A 25,925-nucleotide genomic window follows, 5' to 3' on the forward strand; every position below is an offset into this window, starting at 1 on the left:
TGGTGGTAACACATCTTATGTTCTACATAGCAATCATATGTATATGAAAGTCTCTTAAAAATGATTTTGTATGAATGCCTTTTAGTCTCTTCTACGGATAACTTATTTCTAAGTTCAAACAAGGAAATCTGTGGCAGTGGTGTGGAGTTAAGCAAAAAATTGCATTTTCTGAATCAATATATGTTAAGTTGATATTATCCCATTGAGATGAGATTAAGGACACCTTTTACCAAAAATATGCTATGACTCCACAGCCATAATTTCATGAAATGACTGTATTAGTCCATTTTCACACTGCTATAAAGAACTGCCCAAGATTGGGTAATTTATAAAGGAAAGAGGTTTAATTGACTCACAGTTGAGCATGGCTGGGGAGGCCTTGGGAAACTTGCAATCATGGCGGAAAGCAAAGAGGAAGCAAAGCAACTTCTTCACAGGCGACAGGAAGTAGAGTGAACCCAGGAGGAACTACCACACACTTATAAAACCGTCAGACCTTGTGAGAACTCACTCAATATTACAGTAACAGCATGGGGGAAACCACCCGTATGATTCAGTTACCTCTGCCTGGTCTCTCCCTTGACATGTGGGAATGATGGAAATTACAATTCAAGGTGAGATTTTGGGTGGGGACACAACCAAACCCTATCAATGACACTTTATATAGTTCAATGATTTCAGCTTTGTTTTTCCCATTTCAGTTACTGTGAATATGGGGTTCCTTTTATCCTTTTAGTTGAGGTGTTTTGTTGTCTTTGACTTGAGCTAGTAAATGCTTGTTTCATAATTACTTGAGGGTGTGTGTGTGTCAATGGACATTTAAAAAATTATTTAATGTGCAACTCAATGTGTATTTGAAATGCCATTATCTAACTTCAAAAATGCAGAGAAGCCTGCTGAAGATCTCTGGTATCCACTTAATGCTATCTGTTGTGGTTTATTAAGGAGATATATCCTGAGGGAAGGCAGTGGAAATACTCAAAGGCACATATGTGCTAAGATTGTAAAAGCGACGACAGTTTTACTAGTTTCCTCGGGAGGATATTACATTTTGGAGTTAGTTGCCCTTGGTTATGTACTTTTTTTCTTTATGTTTGTAATCTTCAGCTTATAGAACGCTATTTTTTTTCTCAAAATGCTTTGCCTATTTGTAAGGAATTAGTTACAGATAATCCATATCTTCCTATCTAATTGTGTTTCTAACCTTTTTTTCTTGGATAGTGGCCTTTATATTTTAGAGAATTGCATAAAAAGTAAAATAGTATATCTAAAAAAATCAAAATGTTTGGTAGATTATTTCTGAAAACTGATTATGCCTCAGAACTGGTGGAAAGTTTTGGGGGGGGGTTGTTTGCCTTTTTTAAAAAAACTCTATATCCTTTAAAATTTCAAGGTAAATTTTTATATTGGCTGTATTAATATGCTAGGGCTGTCAAAATGAGGTACCACAATCTGAGTTACTTATATAACAAAAATTTATTGTCTCACAGTGCTACAGGCTAGAAGTCAAAAATCAAGATGTTGGCAGGGTTGTTTCTTTCTGAGGGCTGAGGGAAGGAAGGATCTGTTCCAGACCCTTCTCCTTGTCTTGTAGATAGGCGTCTTCTCTCTGTGTCTTCTCATCTCCCTACTATGTGTGTCTGTCTCCAAATTGTCCCTTTGTATAAAGATGCCAGTTATATCAGATTAGAGGTCACCCTACTAACCTCATTTAAACTTGCTAACCTCTGTAAAGACCCTATGTCCAAATAAGGTCACATTCTGAGTTACTAGGAGTTATGACAATTCAACCCACAACATTGGCTTGTTACAAAATTCTAATTTTTCACATCAACTCTTTTTAAAAATGATTAATGTGTTCATGCTATTTTGAATATATTTCAAATTAATTCATGTTTTATTTCCTACGTAGTCTCAATATGGAAATAGGAACAAAATTCCTGCTTGACACACCGATTTTTCTCTATGGTCTTGTATAGGAAGAAGGTTTTCTGAAATAAAAAGCTATCTGATGTGAGAAGCTGAGTCAGGGAGACATTAAGTTGTCCTTTTCTTTGCTCAAGTAGTTTCACCTCATTGCCCTTTATCTCTTTCTGTAGATATTTTATTTGTTTTCATATAATGTCTTTCCTAATTACATGAGTTATAAAAATTTATTTATTAACTAAATCTCATAAAAATTTTCTTATCAGTGACAAAGTCAATGTGTGAAGATCTGACATCACATTCCTTTAAAAATCAATTCACAGGGTTATGTTTTGTCTTCTTAATCACAAACCAAGAAAAGTTCTTCAGTTTATTAGAAGGCAGAGCCATCAGCTTTAGATCTGGCAATTGGGATTTATCTCAAGTCATCTTACACTCCTTTTCAGATTTTAACTATTTTCCAGAAGAACCTAATGGAAACAATTCATTATATTGTTAATATTTTATGTATTATTTATATATCATATATTATATATTTGATATGTTATATAAAATAACATATTACATATAATATATGTTATTATATATGTTATTTTAACATATATATGTTATTCTAATATCTAACTTTTTTTCTGGAAGGTTCTTCCTCCATCAACATTTAACATTCAATTTGTGATTTAAAAGCATTATTTCAGTCTCTATATTTTGTCCATTTAGGAATCTTCTCTGCTTTCTTTTCTTAGTTTATTCTCTTACATTTCAATATTTTTAATAAAAATACATTTTATTTGCAAATGTAAAGGATAATTACTGGTGAAAATTCATCCTACAAATAAAAGAAGAAAGAAGAAAGTTAAGATTTATTTTAAAACTACAATGCAAGGCAAATATAAGCATTTGGGTCAACATAATTTCAGATATTAGCTACATATCCATCTACCTGTATCTCTACCTACGTATCTACAAAAATTGTAATGATTATGAACCCTCTTTTATAGTAACGACTAGGCTTTTTTCACTAACTATATGCCAAGAAAATGTTACATGCCAATAAGTGTACACATACATACAACACATGTACATATACTTATATATTTTTAAGAATCCATAATATGTATACACACATATATGTAAGGATATATATGAACACAGAGACATATATTGCCTTTTTAATGACTGGATATTTTATTTTTATTATGTTAACTGAAATATGTAATAATTATGTAATAATGTATATAATAGAATTTAATAATAAATCATCTCCATGCCCAAAACACTCCTAAAAAATAAACTATTATTTATAATGCCCCAAATTGGGAATCCACCAAGATGTTCTTCAGCAGGTGAATGGATAAACAAACTGTGGTCACTCATAAAATGGAATATTTTTTCGTGATAAAAACCAATGAGCTATCAAGTCACAAAAAGACTTGGGGGAAGTGTAAATGCATATTGCTAAGTAAGAAAAGCCAATCTGTCTACACATTGTATTATTTTAATTTTATGACATTCTAGAAAAGATAAAATTATGGAGAATATTTTAAAAATCAGAAGTTAGTAAGGGGTTGGAAGGAAAAGGGAGGGATAAATAAATGGAGCACAGATAATTTTTAGGGCAGTGAAATGTTTCTGTATAATATCATAATGATGGATGCATGTCATGGTACAGTGTGAAAACTCACACAAGGTACAGAATGAAACCTAATCTAACTTTAATTTATAATAATGTATCAGTATTGGCTAATCATTTGTACCAAATGTACCACATAAGGCAAGATACTAACAACAGGGAGAAACTGGAATGGGAGGGTGTAGATAAGAGGCTTTAAAGGAACTCTGTACTTTCTGCTCAATATTCTGTAAATCTAAAACTGTTCTGAAAAATAATTTTTTTTGAGACAACTTCTCAGTCTTTTGCCCTGAATCCCTTCAGTTATCCCATCCTGTGCAATCTATACATGCCAGTACAGTTTTATGTCTATAAAATTTGATTTTGTGCTATACACAATTATATCCATTTTTTCATGATTTCTAGTTTTAATATTAGTAATACCTAACATTTATTAAATACTTATGTATGAGATATTGTTCTGGATAACTTTTAGTTATTAAACCATTTGATCCTCAAAACAACATTGCATGCAGCAAAAAAAAGTTGTTTTATTATTACCAATTTTCACATAAGGAAATAGAAGTGTAGATGTCATAAGAAGTTTATTCATCCAGGTTACACTTGTTAGTTGAGATATGAACCACAGCAGTTGGGCTCTAAGGTCTATGTACTTCCCCTCCATCCTTTGGTGCCTAATATGGTGTGGTAGCAGAATTTTAGAAATTTGTCTCCACCTAAAATTACAAAAATATTTGTACATATTTTTTCTCTTGTCCTCACATTTTCTGTATTATTATTTTTAGTTTCTTAAATTTGTATATATTCTATTTCCACCTTATTTTGTCTTTATCTTTTGCTCTATAGAGAAAATCTTCCTCTATCCCATAACCTTTTTTTATTGAGTTAATTCTGCTTTTTACTCAAGACTCTCCCTTTTCCATAGCAGTCTGAGCTTAATGTCCCTATTATATGTTTCAGTGGTGAAAACTGCACACCTATGCCATAGGACACACAATGGTGGGGTTTAATTTTCTTTTTTACTAATGAGCATATATTTTCCTAATGCATATTTTAACTCTAAAATGTAAACTACTGAGGTCAGGATTATGCCTTACTTTTTGCGTCTACAGGGTCCAACAAAATTTCTGGGATGTAGTACTTGTTCAATAAATATGTGTTAGCAATGAATATGCCAGGGTTTACATTTCTATTTAAATAATTCTGCCTCTTTTTGACAAGTATTATGGGTTTTCTTGTTATTTGGTCATTTATTATCCCTGCCTCAATCAGATAATACCACCTGTTTATATTAATTTTTCTTTGTAAGATAGCAACCACCAAACCATCAATATTCACTTAACTTCTTTTTTAGTTTAAATAAATGTGGCATGAAATATTATATAAAAATAATTAATCAAAGAGGGTTAAACAAACAAAAAAAATCAGACATAAACTTGTATTTAGTGGATGGTAAAAACTTACTGTTTTTAAAGAGGGAAAAAAATAAATTCCAAAAGCCCTGCTTTAAAGAGAATGCTGGGTTTCCTGTTCTTCTCTGGACTTTAAGATATGTCTCTTTTATCTCGTTCCAAAAGTATGCACTCTGAATTTCCTAAAGAATATTGCAAATGATCTCTTCTTTAAGAAGGAAGATGAGAATCTTAATGGACACAGCTAGGTTGGTCTATTCATTATGCTTGCCTTAGAATGCTAGGCCTTGAATTAATGAGTTGAGAGATCACTTTGGACTGGTTTTAGTCAAACATGAAATCCTTAGGAAGCTAAATAAATTCTGAGCTGATTTGAGAGTCAATGACCCAGAGAAATTTTAGACCCTGTTTTCTTATGTAACATCCTTGCAATAGATGGATCGTTTAGCACGTAGTAGCGCCAGTTATGGGTAGAACTGAAGATCTTACTACGTTCATTTAGCATGGATAGAACCCAGTCCTAGTACACTAATGACTTTGACTGTAATGGAAGCCAGACATTGGCAGAGAGAGCACAGCCAAGTCATGTACAAAAGGGACCAGGGGCATCACACACATCACCATTCACATTTGGGTCAATAAGAAAAAAATACTTAGATTGTAAGAGTTTTTTGTGCTCTAGCTCCAAGTGAGAGAACAGTGCCACCTCCTATGTTTTATTAATAGATCGCATTGCCTCATTGTAATACTATTTAACCATATAGTAGGATCCATTCTTATCAATTCAGTAAATTCATATTAAATATTTATTGCTTTAAAAATTTTTTCTTACTCTCTTTTCCTAAGTCTCAGCATTGATCCCTAAATCAATGCAGAATATATTCCAGCAGTGCTTCTCTGGACACTCAACCTAGGTTTTACTAGGTCATACCAGTATGCTGGCCTTATGGGAGAGAAAAAAACAAGGCATTAAATATTCTTGCCCATTAGATCTAGGAGTATTAAAGCTGCTTTCCTCAGTAAGTATAAGACATGCCCAGCCCATTATGGACCATCACATATGTCAACAAGACCAAGAGATGAGGACTATATGTACATTATAGCAGGGGTGTTAGGCCATAAGTTAGTAAAAAAAAATCAGAGAGAAAGTAAATACTCAAAATGATTTCAGAGTTCAAATGATGGGAAGAAAATAATACAAAGTAGAATGGAAGGTGCTCTGCATGCTCAAGGAGTGTGTTTCAGGAAATGACAGTTGAGGCAAAAATATGGAAAAAGAGCACCCTAGACTGTTTCTGTGAAAAGCCAATGTATGACCTATGTGATGAGGTATAGCCATGAAAAATGGAAAAATAGCTTGCTAGACAGAAGTACACTGAAGTGAGGGTGATCAACTTGTCCCAATTTACTCTGGATTTTCTTGATTTTAGCTCTCTAATTCCCATGTTCTGGGAAGCCCCTCAGTCCCAGTCAAATCTGAATGATGGACACCCTAACTGGCGGTCTAAGACCTATTAGAATATGAGGTCTACTGAAAGGTCAGTGGTCTGATGGTCAACATCCAAACTACAGCCATAGTCACTGGCAGCTTGGCTTGGATCACATAAAAAATAATTAGAGGAAAAAACCTTTTTGATTTTGAGACATTCTGGCATCTGATATTGTGGCTTTCAGTAGCGCCCAAGCCTCAGCCCAATTTATTAATAACTAATCAGTTCTTTTGCATTTCCTGAGGAGTGTTTTACTTCCAATTATGTGGTCGATTTTAGAATAAGTGTCATGTGGCACTGAGACGAATGTATATTCTGTTGATTTGGGGTGGAGAGTTCTGTAGATGTCTATTAGGTCCACTTGATCCAGAGCTGAGTTCAAGTCCTCAATATCCTTGTTAATTTTCTGTCTCATTGATCTGTCTAATATTGACACTGAGTGTTAAAGTCTCCCACTATTATTGTGTGGGAGTCTAAGTCTCTTTGTAGGCCTCTAAGAACTTGTTTTATGAATCTGAGTGCTCCTGTATTGGGTGCATATATATTAGGATAGTTAGCTCTAGTTGTTGAATTGATCACTTTACCATTATGTAATGCCCTTGTCTTTTTTGATCTTTGTTGGTTTAAAGTCTGTTTTGTCAGAGACTGGGATTGCAACCCCTGCTATTTTGTTCTTTCTATCTGCTTGGTAAATTTTCCTCCATCCCTTTATTTTGAGCCTATGTGTGTCTTTGCATGTGCGATGGGTCTCCTGAATACAGCACACCAATGGATCTTGACTCTATCCAATTTGCCAGTCTGTGTCTTTTAATTGGGGCATTTAGCCCATTTACATTTAAGGTTAATAGTGTTATGTGTGAATTTGATCCATATTTAATAAATGGTGCTGAGAAAACTGGCTAGCCATATGGAGAAAACTGAATCTGGACCCCTTCTTTACACCTTATACAAAAATTAACTCAAGATGGATTAAAGACTTAAATGTAATACCCAAAACCATAAAAACCCTAGAAGAAAACCTAGGCAATACCATTTAGGACATAGGCATGGGCAAAGACTTCATGAAGAAAATACCAAAAGCAATTGCAACAAAAGCCAAAATTGTCAAATGGGATCTAATTAAATGAAAGAGCTTCTGCACAGCAAAAGAAACTATCATCAGGGTGAACATGCAGCCTACAGAACGGGAGGAACGCTTTGCAATCTACCCAGCTAACAAAGGCCTAATATCCAGAATCTACAAGAACTTAAATTTACAAGAAAAAAAACATCAAAAAGTGGGCAAAGGATATGAACAGACACTTCTCAAAAGAAGACATTTATGGAGCCAACAAACATATGAAAGGAAGCTCAACATCACTGATCATTAGAGAAATGCAAATCAAAACCACAATGAGATACTATCTCATGCCAGTCAGAATGACAATTATTAAAAAGTCAAGAAACAATAGATGCTGGCAAGGCTGTGGAGAAATAAGAATACTTTTACACTGTTGGTGGGAATGTAAATTAGTTCAACCATTGTGGAAGACAGTGTCACAATTCCTCAAGGATGTAGAACCAGAAATACCATTTGACCCAGCAATCCCATTACTGGGTATATATCCAAAGGAATATAAATCATTCTATTATAAAGACACATGCACACGTATGTTTACTGCAGCACTATTTACAATAGCAAAGACATGAAACCAACCCAAATGCCCATCAATGATAGACTGCATAAAGAAAATATGGTATATATACACCATGGAATACTATGCAGCCATAAAAAGGAATGAGATCAAGCTCTTTGCAGGGACATGGATGAAGCTAGAAGCCATCATCTTCAGTAAACTAACACAGGAACAGAAAACCAAACACCACGTGTTCTCACTCATAAGTGGGAATTGAACAATAAGAACACATGGACACAGGGAGGGGAACGTGACACATGGGGGCCAGTCAGGGTGTGTGAGGAAGGGGAGGCAGAGCATTAAGACAAATAGCTAATGCATGCGGGACTTAAAACCTAGATGATGCATTGATAGGTGCAGCAAACCATCATGGCACATGTATACCTATGTAACAAACCTACATGTTCTACACTTCTATCCTGGAACTTAAAAAAAATAATCAGCCGGGCACGGTAGCTCACACCTGTAATCCCAGCATTTTGGGAGGCCAAGGCCGATGGATCATGAGGTCAGGAGATCGAGACCATCCTGGCTAACATGGTGAAACCCCTCTCTACTAAAAATACAAAAAATTAGCCAGGTGTGGTAGTGGGTGCCTGTAGTCCCAGTTACTCGGGAACCTGAGGCAGGAGAATGGCGTGAACCCAGGAGGCAGAGCTTGCAGTGAGCCGAGATCATGCCACTGCACTCCAGCTTGGGCGACAGAGCTAGACTCTGTCTCGGAAAAAAAAAAAAAACCTAATCAACTTTATAGTTAATAACCGCTTCTCCGTAGTATCATAGAAGACACTTACTGACCCACCTGTTGCCATACAAACAGCAGTCACATGTGTACAGCCATAGAAAGCATAGAAATACTGCACACAACTAACACTCATGGACAGCACAGAGACCTGAAGAGGCATGTTATGAGGCTGCCATACTTGGAAGTTGGAATTCTAAGTGGAAAGAAGATTGGAAAGATAAGTAGAATTTGAGATGCAGCTTTTAATCTAATATGATGTACTCTCAAGGCAAGTCCCACTTTTATCTCTATCCAGTTAGATCAGTGCTTGTGCTGAATGAAAGAATTAGCTTCTGACTCTGTTAGTTACCAGCTAGAACCTTAAACAAAATTTGACGTCATGACACAGAAAAGTATTTAGGGTCAGAACTTACAATAAAAGGTGGAGGGTAGAGAAGGGAACATTCATCTGGAACTTTCTATATGCTTTTATATGTTCTCCTATATATGATAGTAGTGGGCCAGGCACTGTTAAAGTAAAACTTCATGTCTTAGTCATAATAGGCAGCTCCAAACAATGGTCTTCGTTTTTGTTTTTGGCATGGAAAAATACATAGACATACAAATGTTCACTTAAGACAAAAATTAGCTCGTATATTTGAGTACATCGGAGGAAGACAAAGAATTTAAGTCCAATTAAGAGAATCCTTGTATCTTCTATACATTTCTGTCTACACATTTCTAATTGTAAGGCAACTCTCTTGGCTGTTGTGCTGGTAGTAGCAATTATGTCCATCCCCATGGTCATCCAATCCCTGATGGAATTTTCCTGGTGAAATTGGATTGGTAGAATCAGTTCTTTGGATATTATTTCCAGCAGTATTTCTAGTTCTTCCATACCAGAAGTAAATGTTAATTAATTATGAGTAAGAGCTGTCTGAGAAGGTGGTGGCATAGTCTCGGAAGTAGCGGTCTCAGATGGTGGCATAGTAGTCTCGGGAGTAGTGGTCTCAGATGGTGGCACAGTAGTCTCAGGAGTATTGGTCTCAGGTGTCATGGTTTCTCCAAATTTAGTTGTGTCAAATGTTATCAGATCATTCAACATAGATACTGGGGAACCAGTAAAAGAGTCCACATCACTATAATCAAATGTTATATCCTCTAGGTGAATCATAGGAAATGCTGGTCGTTGAGTATATTCATGTGATATTATTATATAAATGCAGCATGATAGCTTGTTCCTACAAAGAAGTATGTACCTTTCAGTATCTAAACATCGTCTTCTGCAATGTCCTATATTATTCTTCCAACATTTTTGGGGTTCAAAGCTACCTGTAGAGAATAAAATATAGGTCAAATTTTTAACTCTGGCATCAACATAACTTTTCATTCATTCAAAAATTTACACTGACTGACATCTAGACTAATATGATGTCAAGTACAAAAAGCCATTGAAAGAGACAAACAGGAGAACAAAAAGTGTATATTAAAACTGTGCTATGTGCCATCAAAGAAGTTGTATGGAGAAAAGGAGAAATGTAGAAAAATAGAGGGACGGAGAGATAGAGAGAATACTGAGACTGATACGAAACCTAGAAAGAAAGGATGAAAATGAAAAGCCCAGGACCAGATGGATTCACAGCTGAATTCTACCAGATATACAAAGAAGAGCTGGTATCATTCCTACTGAAACTATTCACCCAAAATTGAGAAGGCAGGACTCAACTTTAACTTATTCTATGAGGCCAGCATCATCCTGAGACCAAAACCTAGCAGAGACACAAGAAAAAAAAATTTCAGGCCAGTATCCTTGATGAACATCAGTGCAAAAATCCTGAACAAAATAGTAGCAAACTGAATCCAGCAGCACATCAAAAAGCTTATCCACTACGATCAAGTAGCCTTTATCCTTGGAATGCAAGATTGGTTTGACATATGCAAATCAATAAATGTGATTGCTTATGGATAGCATTTAAAGTACAGAAATTGGTAAACCATGGTGGGTTGGAATAATATGAGAAAAAAAGAGGACTAGAATTAAATTCTAGTGAGTTTCAATATTAAGAGATAAGAGATCAGATAAGAGGAAATGACTTAAAAGGACCAATAAGATAAGTCAGATCAAAACAGGAGAATAAGACTCTAGAGTCTTAAAGCAGACCCCCAGCAGAGCAGAGCTCCAGCAAAGATTTGAATATAATAGTTTAGATGAGAGACAATTCCTCCTTAAAAAAAATCAGTGGAGAAATGTAGAAATCAGGAGAGCAAGAAATCCAAGAAAAGGTGAGTTATAACCTGTTATTATCATGAGATCATCTATCAACTGCTGGCCAGCAGGATGGCTGTGTTCTGTTTGCTCAGAGGACAATCCCACAGGGAAGCCCAGCAGCCAGGCTACAAATAAGCCTTAGACTCATGGATGAGCCTGGGGGACATGTTACTTTCCGTTATGTGAAATAGACACAAAAAGATAAATACCACATGTTTTCATTCATAAGCAGGAGCTAAAAAAGTTGAGTTCATAGAAGTAGACTGTAGAATAATGATTACTAGAGGCTGGGAAGGGAAAGGAGGATAGAGAGAGGTTGGTTAACAGATAGAAAATTACACCTAGATAGGAGGAAAAAGTTCCAGCATCCTATAGCAGGGGTCCCCAACCCCTGGGCAGCCAATGGGTACTGGTCCATGGCCTGTTAGGAACCAGGCTGCACAGCAAAAGGTGAACAGCAGGTGTGCAAGCTTCACCACCTGAGCTCCACCTCTTGTCAGATCAGCCAAGGCATTAGAGTCTCATAGGAGCATGAACCCTATTGTGAACTGTGCATGTGAGGGATCTAGGATGTGTGTCCGTTGTGAGACTCTAATGCCTGATGACCTGAGGTGGAACAGTTTCATCCTGAAACCATCCCCACCACCACCTTCACCTCGTCGAAAAAACTGTATTCCACAAAACTGGTCCCTGGTGCCAAAAGGGGTCCACTGTTCTATAGCACTGTAGGGTGACAGTAGTTAACAATCATTTACTGTATATTTTCAAATAGCTAGAAGAGACGATTCTGAATGTTCCCAATATAAAAAAATGACAAATGTTTGAGGTGATAGATATGCTAATTACCCTGATTTGATCATCACACACTGTATACATGTATCAAAATATCACTCTGCATCTTCTAAATATGAATAATTATTACACATCAACTAAAAGTAGAAGAAAAAATAGCATTTAGTTTTTATTAAAAAAAAACAAAAAACTTAAAAAAATGTTTAATTGGGCATCAGGTCCTGAAGGTGCAGTGTTACAGAAAAACCTTGAAGAATGAAAGGGTGCACAGTTACAGTAAAAACCTTGAAGAACTAACATCCATTTATGTTTTCTTCCCATAATAGCCTTGAACTGCAAATAAGGGAATTACCACAGGAAAAAAAAATATTACCAAGCCTCAAAGTTATTCTACATGAGGCTCAAAGGACCTGGACTATTTATCCAGCTTCCCCCGTAGTTGACAGATGATCCAGAGACAGCTGATAATTTTCTGGCATTTCTGGATTGCCCTGTACAGGGGTATTTCACAAGCAGTTGTTGAAAGACTGGAGATACTGACAGTTGCAAGTCGGGCTGATATGCATGAAAACAGAAAATGCATAAAAGGTTATGGGGAAAGTTGTATCAGATGTGACTACATTAAGCAGGAGAGGAGACTGTTTCTTAAAGGACAGAGTGGTCATTTTGTAGTCAAATACTGCTGAGAGGTTAAAAAAAAGATGAAGGCAGGAAAATGTCCATGCTTTTAGTAGTATGAAGGTAACTTCATACTGAGGAGAGCAGCTTCCGAGTGGTATGAAAAAAGAAACCAAATTGCAGTTGGTCAAAATGTGAATGAGAGAGAAATGAATGCAGGACCTGTAGATGAAACTCTTAAGAAGTTTAGCTCCAAAGAAAAGCAGAGAAATAAATAACTTGTTAGAGAGCAATGTAAGGTTAAGAGAAAGGTTTCAGGTTTGTTTTGAAAACGAGAAATACCAAATGGTGCTTGCAAGCAATGAGAAAAGAAACAAGCAGTCTGGGCCCAGTGGCTCACACATGTAATCCCAGCACTTTGGGAGATCGAGGCGGGCAGATCACCTGAGTTCAGGAGTTCGAGACCAGCCTGGCCATGGTGAAACCCTTTCTCTACTAAAAAATACAAAAATTAGCTGGGCAAGGTGGCGAGCACCTGTAGTCCCAGCTACTCAGGATGCTGAGGCAGGAGAATCACTTGAACCCGGGAGGTGAAGGTTGCAGTAAGCCAAGATCGTGCCACTGCATTCCAGCCTGGGCAACAAGAGCAAGACTCCATCTCAAAAAAAAAAAAAAAAAGCAGAAAAGGAGAGATTAATATAGAATAGGGTGATGAGATGACAGAAGGGCACAGTCACAAATTCACACAGAGCAGACTGATCTTTAGATGGAGAAGACACGTTTCTCCATTTATGGCAAAGGGGACAGAGGAAATGAGTGAAAACTTCCTATTTGAATTGTTTAAATAAATGGGGCATGGGATAAGCTGAGGGGGAGAGCCAGGTAGAGGAGAGGAGCAGGAAAATAAAAGACAAATAAAGGTCAGGACAAAATAGTTGTCTAAAAAAGAGGGAAGATGGCTGGGTGTGGTGGCAGAAACCTGTAACCCCAGCACTTTGGGAAGCTGAGGCGGGTGGATCACAAGGTCAGGAGATCGAGACCATCCTGGCCAACCTGGTGAAAACCTGTCTCTATTAAAAATACAAAAATTAGCTGGATGTGGTGGCACATGCCTGTGATCCCAGCTCCTCAGGAGGCTGAGGCAGGAGAATCACTTGAACCAGGGAGTTGGCGGTTGCAATGAGCCGAGATTGGGCCACTGCAGTCCAGCCTGGTGACAGAGGAAGACTCTGTCTCAAAAAAAAAAAAAAAAGAAAAAGAAAAAGAAAAAAGAAAGAAGGTTTATTTACAAGAGAAATGCAGTAGGATTTCCAAGCAGTGTGACTACTCATTTGAGGGGTGAGGATATAAATCTAAAGGGAAACTAGTGTGCTGTATTGTATGTTCATTTATCAAGCAGTAAACGGCATGATCATCTTTCTCAAGACAATTGCCCAAGGAGTACCTAGATAAGTGTATTCTAGGCAGAGGAAGCAGCTAGAGATAAGGCTCTATGGAGGAGGAAGGCTGGTATATGTGCAGAAGAGCAAGTAATTTTCTACACAACCTCATTTGAACTGAATGTGATAATATATATAAAACATATATAGATGTATGTATGTATGTATATATTAGGCTCACAATAATTTGGTTTATATTTTATCCTCTGGGAAATGTTGGCTCTAGTCCAACTTCACCAATTATTTATTCTACCTTCACTCTTCTAGAGTCATTTATTCTATCTTTGTTGTTTTACTGGCTCGATTTTACTTTGTACTTCGTGGAATTTTCTATAAGTTTCAAGTCTAGACCTTCCACTTCTTTTGTGCAAGACAGACTCTAACCTTGCTTCTTCGTTCCTCACATCTACAAAGATTTATACCTTAATTTTTTTCCTCCAGCATTATCCATACTTGAAATATGTCATCTTGGCTCTCTTCTTCTCCTTTGTCTTTGAATTGCCTTGTTCTGTCAATTATTCTTCAAAATTGTTTCTCACTTACATTTCTTTCTACTGCTTTTAAATTATCCCCTCCATTCTTAAATTAGGCTATAGTCACACAGTCATCAAAGTTTTGGGCCCTTGAGGTACATCTGTGAACTAAACAGACAAAAATCACATGGAGCTGACTTTCTAGCAGAGGGAGACAGATAATAAAAAGTAAATGCACTCCCTGCTAGACTGTATGGTTTACAGACTTAAATCTAAGACCTGAAACTATGGAACTACCTGAAGAAAACCTTAGGGAAACACTTCAGGACGTTGGTCTTGGCAAAGATTTCTTGGGTAAGACCTCAAAAGCACGGGCAACCAAAGCAAAAATAGGCAATTAGGATTACATCAAACTAAAAAGCTTGTGCACAGCAAAGGAAATAATCAACAAAGTGAAGATGTAGCCCACAGAGTAGGAGAAAATATTTGCAAGCTATCCATCTGACGAGGAATTAACAACCAAAAGTATATGAATATGAGGAGTTCAAAAAACTCCATTGCAAACAAAAACAAATAATCTGATTTTAAAACAGGCAAAAGATTTGAATAGACATTTCTCAACAGAAGACATACAAACAGCCAACAGGTATACATAAAAATATGGTAAAAACATGGTAAGGATGGTAATTTTTAAATGTATATTTTACCTTAATAAAAAAGTACATTATTTTGTAGATGAAAAGGTGACAAATGGTTTGCAGAAAGAAGGGAGAATAGATTTAAGGGTAATAGAAGATTCATAAACAGGAGTTGCACAAGCCTGTGTAACAAGGTGATGATTAAACAGCTTGAAGGAGGTAAAGGAATTAGTCACACCAGTATCTGAGGCAAGTACATTCTAGGCAGAGGAAACAAACAAAGCTCTATGGGTTGAGTAAGTCTGATATGTTTGGGGAAGAGCACTGGGGCCTGTGTGGCTGTAGTGGAGTGAACAAGGACTATAATAGGAGGAGATGAGGTGAGAGAGGTCATAAGGGCCAGATCCTGCAGGGCCAGGTGAGCCACTGTATGGACTCTTGTTACCGCTCTGAGTATAGAGGGGGCCCTAGCAGAGTTTTGAGCAAAAGTACGTGAACTGACTTCCAGTGTAAGCGGATCATGCACTATGTGTCTTCACAAGATGGTAGAAGGGAAGAGCAGAAGGACAGATATCATGAGGAAGCTATGGCAATAACACAGGTGAGAGATGATGGTGACTAGAATCAGAGTGGTAGCAATGGAGGTGACAAGAATAATTGCATTCTGGATATAATTTGCAGGCAGATGTAATAGACTTCCTGATAGATATGAGTGTCGTAGGATATAGAAAAATCAAAGATAATTCCAAGAATTTGGTTTTAGCAGTAGAATGATGGCAATTGGGAAAAATTCATAATTTTTTTTTCTAGAGTGACAACAGTCATTTTTTTCAAAGAACTTCAGTCTGGAACTATTATGTTGTTAGGACATGTGATCTTCATCACCAGTATCTCAAAATCCTAAAATTAGAAATATGACTAGCAATTGTATGTTTCTAAGTAGGGGAGCCATCTAGCCAAAACATTATCCCATGTGTGGAGTTCTTTCTAAAACATACCAGATATATAATCAGCTAGCATCAACTTAAAATATATCTATGGATAGCAGTCCACTGATAGCTTGGCTTGGTAAAAAGTTGCTTCACAAGGCATCAGGTGCTATCTCACTTGAAAACACATAATATAAAGCCCAGAGAGACTAAATAGCTAAATTTCAAAACAAAACCTATAAGAGAACACAAAAATGAAAATCTCTAAATCAAAAGAAATGAAAACTACCTCTCCAAAATAAAAGAGAAAGAGAGACATAGACAATTTGTAGAAAAGTTAAATATACATTAAGCATGTATTTGAAGTTCGACTTCCCCATTACTCACAGACATAAATAAAAATTAAATATTTATATATAATATTTCATTTTTAGGACTTGGCAAGTATTCAAAAATTGATAATACATGAAGCAGACAGAAAAAAGTACATCTCCAGGAATTTTATGCTGAATGATTTATGTATAAGAAAGGTTATACTAGCCATCCTTGTCTATAAAATGTAAATGCACTTATTTATGCAAAAACAATTTGGCTAAGTAATTTAAACAGTATCCATTCTATAAAATTTATACAGTCATTGGAAATACAGTTTTTGAAAATATTTAGTAAATGGGAAAATACTAATAGTATAATAGAAAATTTATAAGTATGCTATACATTTTTATTCAAATAAGAAAACTGAGGAAGAACAATAGATCAAAAATATTTTGTCTCTTTTAACTTCTTTACAATTTTTTTACTTCTTTACAATTTCAAAATTTCCAAATTTTCAACAAATACAGCAGTTTATAATCAGAAATGAATGTAGATATTAATTCTGTAACTCACATTACATCAACATGTGAATCAAGACATAACAGATCATAGGCACAGTTATAACCATTTAATAGACATGAATAGCATCTTTCTAGGCAACATATAACACCTCCAAATTTAACAAAAGCCAAATTTCTTAGTATATAAAGATAATTAAGAAAGTTTAGAAATCTAATGGACTGGATGTTCAAACTGATTTATAACTAAAGTGTCATGAATTCAAACATCAGGACATCATTTTCACATATTAGACTGTAAAACTGAACGTAGTAGAAAACTGAATGTAGTAGAAAAAACAAAAAGGGCTGATGAGGGTGTGGGAAGCTGACACTCTTGCAACTGGTGATGGGAGAGAAGAATAGTTCAGCTTTTCTGGTAGGTGGTTTGACTGTGTGTGTGTGTGTGTGTCCACGTGTCCAGTCATAAATGAAAAGACATACATTTGTTTACAAATTTTTCTTGCTGAATTGTTTTTGATAATTAAAGACCTATTTTTCATCAGTAGCGGAGTAATTAATGTGAGGCAATTCATCTGCTCCTCCTCAAAGTTTTACTTATTGATTAAAAATAATGAACCAGGTTCATGTATGGATAAGATGTCTCTAATATATTGCTAGTACATTGCAGAACAATTCACATGGTGCATTTGCAATTGCATTTTTTAAAAATCTAAAAGGTATACACATGCAAATATAAATATATTTGTATTTGCTAGGATATATAAGAAATTGGTAACATTGATTGATTCTGAAGGGGAAGACTGAAGAACTGGTATTCTTGGACAGACAAACATTTTTCTTTTCCTTAAACCCTATAAATCTATCGATTGCTTGATACATAAGTCAATTGCAAGTATTATTTTTTAATAAAAAGTTAACAATTTTCAAAAGTAGCATTATTAAATAGTGGAAACAGACTGTTCCTATTCATCTAAAATTAGAAGCTCCCCATTGGTCACTAGTCTGTCTATCCTGTCTTCACTCCACTTATTTCCATTTCTACCCCAAACATATATATTGTCTCTTCCATATGATAGTGCTACAGAATCTACAAACTGTCAATGGACTTGTTCACCGTACCTAAGAACATGAAAGTGAGGGCCTCCCTCTGAAGGTACTCTCCGGGCAAAGAAGAATTCAAGATGCTAGGAGAACTAATAGGACACAACAATGAAATAGATACAACAGAATAATCAAAATGGAAGTGAAGTGAGGCTGGACTAACATTGGATAGTTATGTAGAGAGAGAGATAGGGTGGCTCAGAGCATTAAGGAAATTCTTGTCTTTGGAGAAATGCCTCAGAGGACATCCCAGCTTGCTAGATGCCCCTAACAGAAAGATTCTCAGAGACTAGGGGCATGGAGCTGCCAAAATACGAGCATTCTGCTGCTTTGTTGGCCCAGATTTTTCCTGCAGATTCCCTCTCTTCCCATCATGATACCAGGGGAGCCCAAGGGCAACAACTCATCCTAGTCATCATCTCTGCTTTATAGGGTTCCATTACCTTTGGTCACCTGAGTTAGCAACCCACAGATAACGAAGGTCAGCATCAGGATATTCATGGCTCCTGGGAGAGAGGAAGCTCTGTGTCCTGAGGAATACAGAACACTGCACAGCAAGGAATTTAAGTGGTCACCTTTACTGGTCTATCATGGGTGATGAACCAGAGAAGGGGAAAATGCCATGCCACCCAGATCACCAGACCATTAATTTGCAACACTGAGTGTGCATGACACAATAATGTCTGCTTCTAGAAATTATTAAAGAAGGCTGAGGCCTTATGAGATAAGCTATTATCCCGTAGAACTGTAAGGTCTGATGGAAAGAAACAGCCCCAAGAGGAAGTTTTTGTTAACTTTAGATGGGCTCAATTGTCCTTCTCCTCTGTCTGTATGCAGCACTTTGTACATACCCAATGACAGCAGAATGGTGTGTAAAGATATCACTTGTGGCAGTCCAATAGCTTACAACATCCGGTATTCACCTTTTCTTCTGAGTGATCACCCCAATATGAATTCCTGTGAAACAAGAAAGACACTTTTTAACTAATAAGTTCATAAGATTCCATCAATTATGAGACAGAAGGAATTTGGAATGAAAATAGTGAAAACAGGAAAACAGGTTTTATTGGTGCTCTTCTTTTTCCCGTTCCGCTGTCCCATCAACTCTTTTCCCTCATTCAGAAATACAAATAAGAAATGAAATATTGAGAGAGAGGAAACATTTTAAAAGGAGAGGGAGAAAGAGAGAGAGGAGAGAGGCCCAATGTAACATTATGCCCCCCATCCCCACTACCAAAGGAGAAAAATATAGGAGACATTTGTGAAATTGCCCAGTAGGAGTGATCAGCATTTTATCTCCTGGAAGAGTTTGCTGAGCTGTATTTCTCCCACATATGTTTAATACCACTAGATACCAAGGAAATCAGGAAAATTTTAAAAAAATTTTCTAAACAGCTGCACTGTTTAGAAAAAAAACTGCAGCTCACTGCCCGTGTTCATTTAATTTTACATTAACATGCTCTGGAGGCTGACTGATTTTCAGTGTGAAAATACAATATACAAACTGTTCTTGGAATTATTTTTAAACAGAACTAACGTCAGAATCATCTGAATAATCAGAATCATCTATTTTGGAAAAAACCGGATTCATTAAATGACTCTTTGGCCAAAAACTGTTTGAGAACAATGTTAACATGGGAATGCTACGCTTTCTAGAATTTGACATTTTCAGCGATCAAGAATTTCTATATTTTGTAAATGGAAATACCACTGCTAACAACAAGATGCTATAAATAGAATGATGATTTGTGTTTTCAAAGTCGATATATTAGAACGATGTGAAAATAATAATAAAGGCGAGATATTTTGTGGCAAAGTTATCTCAGGGTAAACCCTGCAGCTGCAAGTGCCACCAGCGAGTATTCTGGGTGAAAATGGGAAAAGGGTTAAAAATGCAGGATGGCCAAAGCCATCCTAAGCAAAAAGAACAAAACTAGAGGAATCACATTACCTCACTTCAAATTATGCTACAAAGCTATAGTAACCAAAACAGCATGGTACTAGTATAAAAACAGACACATAGAGCAATGGAAAAGAATAGAGAACACAGAAACAAGTCCACACATCTACGGTAAACTCATTTTTGACAAAGTTGCCAAGAACATACTTTGGGGGAAAAACAGTCTCTTTAAAAAATGGTGCTGGGAAAACTGGATATCCATATGCAGAATAATGAAACTAGACCCCTGTCTCTCACCATATACAAAACATTAAATCAAATGGATTAAAGACTTAAAGCTAAGATCTCAAACTATGAAACTACTATAAGAAACTGGGGAATCTCTCCAGGATGTTTGGGCAAAAATTTCTTGAGTAGCAACCCACAAACAAAGGCAATCAAAGCAAAAATGGACAAATGGGATCACATCAAGTTAAAAAGCTTCTGCACAGCAAAGCACACAATCAACAAAGTGAGAAGACAACCCACAGAATGGGAGAAAATATTTGCAAACGGCCCTTCTGACACGGGATTAATAACAGGAAATATAAAGAGCTCAAACAATTCTATAGGAAAAAAATCTAATGATCCAACTTAAAAATAGGCAAAGTATCTGAATAGATATTCTCAAGACATACAAATGGCAAACAGGCAGATGAAAAGGTGCTCAAAATCACTGATCATCAGAGAAATGCAAATCAAGCTACAATGAAATATCATCTCACTCCAGTTAAAATGGCTTTTATCCAAAAGACAGGCAATAGCAAATGCTGGCAAGGATTTGGAGAAAGGGAAACCCTTGTATGCTACTGGTGTGAACGTAAGATAGTACAACCACTATGGAGAACAGTTTGGAGTTTCCTAAAAAAACTGAAAATAGAGTTACCATACAATCCAGCAATCCCACTGCTAGGTACACACTCCCCTCCAAAAGGAAATAAGAATATTGAATAGATATCTGCACACCTGTGCTTGTTGCAGCACTATTCACAATAGCCAAGATTTAGAAGCAACGTAAGTGTCGATCAACAAATGAGTGGATAAAGAAAATGTGGAACTTATACACAGTGGAGTATTATTCAGCCATAAAAAAGAAAGAGATGCTGTCATGTGCAATAACATGGGTGGAACTGGAGGCCATTATGCTAAGTGAAATAAGCCAGGAACATAAAGACAAATATTGCATGTTCTCACTTATTTGTGAAATCTAAGAATCAAAACTATTGAATTCAAGGGAGTTAGAGAGTAGAAGGATGGTTATCAGAGGCTGGGAAGGGTGGTGGGCGTGTGTGGGAAGGTGAGGATGGTTACTGGGTACAAAAAATAGTTAGAAAGAATGAATAAGACCTGGTATTTAATAGCATAACGAGGTGACTATAGTCAACAATAATTTAATTTTACATTTTAAAATAATAAAAAAGTATAATTAGATTATTTGTAACACAAAGGATAAATGCTTGAGGGGATGGATACCCCATTTTCCATGATGTGGTTATTATGCATTGCATGCTTGTATCAAAACATCTCATGTACCCCACAAATATAGACATCTACTATGTACCTACAAAAGATAAAAATTTAAAAAAAATGCAGGGTGCTGTATTCTGGCAGGAGATAATACAGACTTACCCTTAGTATATTTATAGTTTTGCTGAGTTTTGTTTTGTTTTTGAAAAACAAGGAATCTCTAATGTTCTCATCTGTCAGAGATGTAGCGGTGAAGTTGGAGAAGTGAGTTTAAAAAGTAGAAGCTATAAAGGAAAACCAGGAGCTTGATTAAGAATTTTCTGTGGAGATAAGAAAAGTGACTCTCCAATTGAGAGATGCAAGATGATCTGCCAAAGTCAGAGATCATAAGGAGGTTGTCAGAAAAATGCATAGCAGCATGTGGGTGCTCTTGGGCCAGTCAAGCACCACCTACTTGAGAATACCACCAACCTGTGAGAATGACTTCCAAGGACAATGGCCACAGAGCCTTCCTTCCTTACACTAGCTCAGCCAAGTCAGAGATGGATACCCCACCTCTGTGCATCTGGTTTTGTTAGTGTACATATTCTCTACTCTGCCATGGGTAGATACTCTGCCATTGGAGTATTGGGGTAGGGTAAGGTGACATAAGGATAAGGGGAGATGGAGAGAGAAGGTCTATATGGTGCTTTTTAGATTTTGTGTCACTAAGAAAATAATTATTAGTGATTTTAGTAATCTCCCTGAAAAATCAATAGAATTAACTATTTGAAAACCAATGGAAATAGAATCTCGGGACCAAGAAAAGTAGATTCAGCTATAAAATAGATTTCATGCTTGCACAGTTTGCATCAATTTGGCTATCACTGCACTTCTCTTTTTTTGAAATTTCTGTATTTTAAATAAATTTTTAAAATCTTACCACCCTTGGCCGGTCGCAGTGGCTCACACCTGTAATCCTAGCACTTTGGGAGGCTGAGGCTGGTGGATCACCTGAGGTCAGGAGTTCGAGACCAGCCTGGACAACATGGTGAAACCCTGTCTCTACTAAAAAATACAAAAATTAGCCGGGCGTGGTGGTGGGCGCCTCCAATCCCATCTACTCAGGAGGCTGAGGCAGGAGAATCGCTTGAACCGGCAGGCAAAGGTTGCAGTGAGCCAAGATTGCACCATTGCACTCCAGCCTGGGTGACAAGAGTGAAACTCCGTCTCAAAAAAAAAAAAAAATCTTATCACCCTTCTTCATTAGCCTGTATTGTGTATTGTTTATATTTCTCTGTGGGCTGTAATCAGATCAGAGGCAGAGGCACACGCTAAATGTTAAAAGTTGCTTTTATCCTGAGTTATATATTTATACAGATGTATCTCACCAGTGTCTTGGAAAGGACCTTCTAGATAATCTTAGATTGGATATCAAATATAGAGAATGGGTATCGAATGCACAGCATAGCATAAAATCTTCACTGAGGCACAGCATACATGGTTGACCTGCCCATTTCTGTTGCTGATGTGTGGGCATCCCTGTTTAATCACAGAACTCCTTCTTACTGAGGCTGAGCCTAAGTTCAGAATCCTTTCCAGAATCCTTTCCAGGAAAGTTGGTGTCTTTATCATCTATAATCTAAGCCCAACCTCTACTTTACAGATGGAGAAACTGAGGCCGACATAAAGGTCTCAGTGTGACCCTCTAATGTGATCCAGGTTGTCAACATAAGCCGTGTACAGAGAGACAATCTAATTCTAACTGCTCATTTTATAAAAGAGCACATTTGGTCATCAAGAAGGAAAATGGTTTGCCCCAAAGTAAAGTAATATGCCCAAGATCACACAGTTAAAGAGCATGAAGCAAGACTTTTTCATTCCAATGGAGAAAATTATCTGCCCATATAAGGGGGGGAAAAAAAACCAGAAGGAAGAAGCAATGATAACAGCAGAGAATGTCCAGAAGTTACCACAATGTTCTGAGAAAGGATCACACCAGTGACTTTTGTGCGTGCGTAGTGGTGGTAGCATTCGTAATCATGATCGTGTTCTCATCTCTAGAATGCATCTGCCCTCCAGGAAGACCATTAAGGAGCTGATATTACCAAATGTTTGAGTATAAGCTATTTGAAATCTGAAGATTGGGTGGTGTCTGAGTCTGAGACAGCTTCAGATAAAAATGTTTCTTTCTTTTGCTTTTTTAATTAAAAAAAATGTTTTAAATCAGTCTGGGGTTGGGGAACACTTCTTATAAATGGAACAAAGATAAGAAGGATAGAAGGCATCATTACAAATAAGGCAATATGAAAGATATTGGAATGAAATTTTTAATACAAAAAAGGGGAAAAACTTGTACTTTAGAATTTTTATGCCCAGTGAGAATATATGTCAAATATGAATATAAAATAAAGATATTTTCAGGCAATAAAAGCAGAGAATGTTCATCACTAACATACCTTCACTGCAAGAAATGTTGATGAAAGTTCTTTTTTTTTTAACTTTTATTTTAGGTTCAGGGGATACACATGCAGGTTTGTTACATGGGTAAATTGCTTGTCACTGGGTTTGGTGTAAAAATGATTTTGTCACCCAGGTAGTGAGCATAGTACCTGATAGTTTTGGTTTGTTTGTTTGTTTGTGATGGAGTCTTGCCCAGGTAATTTTTGTATTTTTAGAAGAGACAGGATTTTGCCATGTTGCCCAGGCTGGTCTCAAACTCTTGAGCTCAAGCAATCCTCCTGCCTGAGCCTCCCAAAATGCTGGTATTACAGGTGTGAGCCACCATGCCCAGCCTATTTCTCCTTCTTTTATGAAGCTTAGTTTCGCAGGATATGGAATTCTTCACTGAAATTTCTTTTCTTTAAGGATGCTAAAAATAGGCCCCTAATCTTGCTTGGTTTGTAAGGTTTCTGCTGAGAAGTCTGCTGTCAGTCTGATGAGCTTCCCTTCGTAAGTGACCTCAGGCTTTTCTCTAGCTGCCCTTAAGATTTTTTTCTTTCACGTTGCCCTTGGAGAATCTTATGACTATGTGTCTTGGGGATAGTTATCTTGTAGTTATCTCACAGGGGTTATTTGCATTTCTTGAATTTGCATGTCAGCCTCTCTAGGGAGATTGGGGAAATTTTCATGGACTATCCTCAAATATATTTTCCAAGTTACTTATTCTTTCTCCTCTTTCAGGAATGCCAATAAGTTGCAAGTTTGGTATCTTTACATAATCCCATATTTTTTAGAGGTTTTATTTTTAATTTTTTTCTTTAGTTTTGTCTGACTGTGTTGATTCAAAGGACTGATCTTTGAGCTCTGAGATTCTTTCCTCAACTTGATCTATTCTGTTGTTAATGCTTCTGAATGTATTACAAAATTCCTATAATGAATTTGTCAATTGCAGAAGTTTCTTTTGGTTCTTCCTTAAAATGGCTATGTTATCTCTGTACTCTTGGATTGCTTTACTGGCTTCCTTGGACTGGGTTTCAACTTTCTCCTGAATGTTGTTGAGCTTCCTTACCTTCCAGATCATGAATTCTATGTCTGTCATTTCAGCCATTTCAATCTGATGAGAGCTAGTATGATTGTTTGGAGGTAAGGAGACATTCTGACTTTTTGAATTGCAAGAATGTGTGCTGATTCTTTCTCATCTAAGACAGCTGGTGTTACTTTATCTTTTTGAAGTTACTATCATTTGGTTTTGACTTTTTGTTTTATTCTTCTTCATTTTCCTTGATATTTTGACAGTGATGTATGTTGAATATAGCTGGCTTTTTTCTGGGTGTTTTCAGAGGGCCAAGTCTCTATGCCAGGTCTTTATTTTTGACTATGTTCCTGCATTGGGTTTCACTGGTAATGTGTGCTGAAACAGTATTTGTTTGGCGGTGTAATTCAGGCTGCAATCCAGTGGGCGGTGCTTAATAGTAAAGGCCAGCAGATAGGCTCTTAGCCACACTTAGCTTAAGATTAGGTCCCGATGTGTGATGTTCCCCTTCCTGTGTCCATGTGTTCTCTTTGTTCAATTCCCACCTATGAGTGAAAACATGCAGTGTTTGGTTTTTTGTCCTTGTGATGGTTTGCTGAGAATGATGGTTTCCAGCTTCATCCATGTCCCTGCAAAGGACATGAACTCATCATTTTTTATGGCTGCATAGTATTCCACGGCACCAGGGCCTGTTGTGGGGTGGGGGGAGGGGGGAGGGATAGCATTAGGAGATATACCTAATGTTAAATGATGAGTTAATGGGTGCAGCACACGAACATGGCACATGTATACATATGTTACTAACCTGCACGTTGTGCACATGTACCCCACAACTTAAAGTATATAAAAAAAAAAAGATTAGGTGACCAGGAGACCTGCAGCTCCCCTGGGGCCCAATGGTTCTCTGTGCTTGGCAGAGTCAGCGTGGGTTGTGAAGTATATCTGCAAGTGGTCTGTTGATTCGGGATCAAGGGCAGAGGATCCTGGGCATGGCAGTGTTGCTGTGGCTGTGCAGCTGGTCTAGCACCTGCGACCTAGGGTTTCTTGCCAAGCAGATGACTGTGGAGACCACTCAGCTCAGGCTCCCTGACCAGGTTTCTTTCCAGCATTTG

At 37.0% G+C, this 25,925-nt stretch overlaps 1 protein-coding gene across 1 annotated transcript; it reads right to left on the minus strand.

The window, feature by feature from the left end:
• Positions 1-9,774: 9,774 nt before the first annotated feature.
• On the minus strand, positions 9,775-18,454 carry LOC134758469 (beta-defensin 125-like). The gene is made up of 2 exons (XM_063705959.1): positions 18,397-18,454; positions 9,775-10,190 (listed from the first exon to the last, which is right to left on the minus strand). Exons 1-2 carry the CDS (start codon positions 18,452-18,454, stop codon positions 9,775-9,777), a joined length of 474 nt encoding a protein of 157 aa, XP_063562029.1.
• Positions 18,455-25,925: the final 7,471 nt, after the last annotated feature.

The sequence above is a fragment of the Gorilla gorilla genome, chromosome 4 (genome assembly GCF_029281585.2).
Source record: "Gorilla gorilla gorilla isolate KB3781 chromosome 4, NHGRI_mGorGor1-v2.1_pri, whole genome shotgun sequence".
Lineage (NCBI taxonomy): Eukaryota > Metazoa > Chordata > Mammalia > Primates > Hominidae > Gorilla > Gorilla gorilla.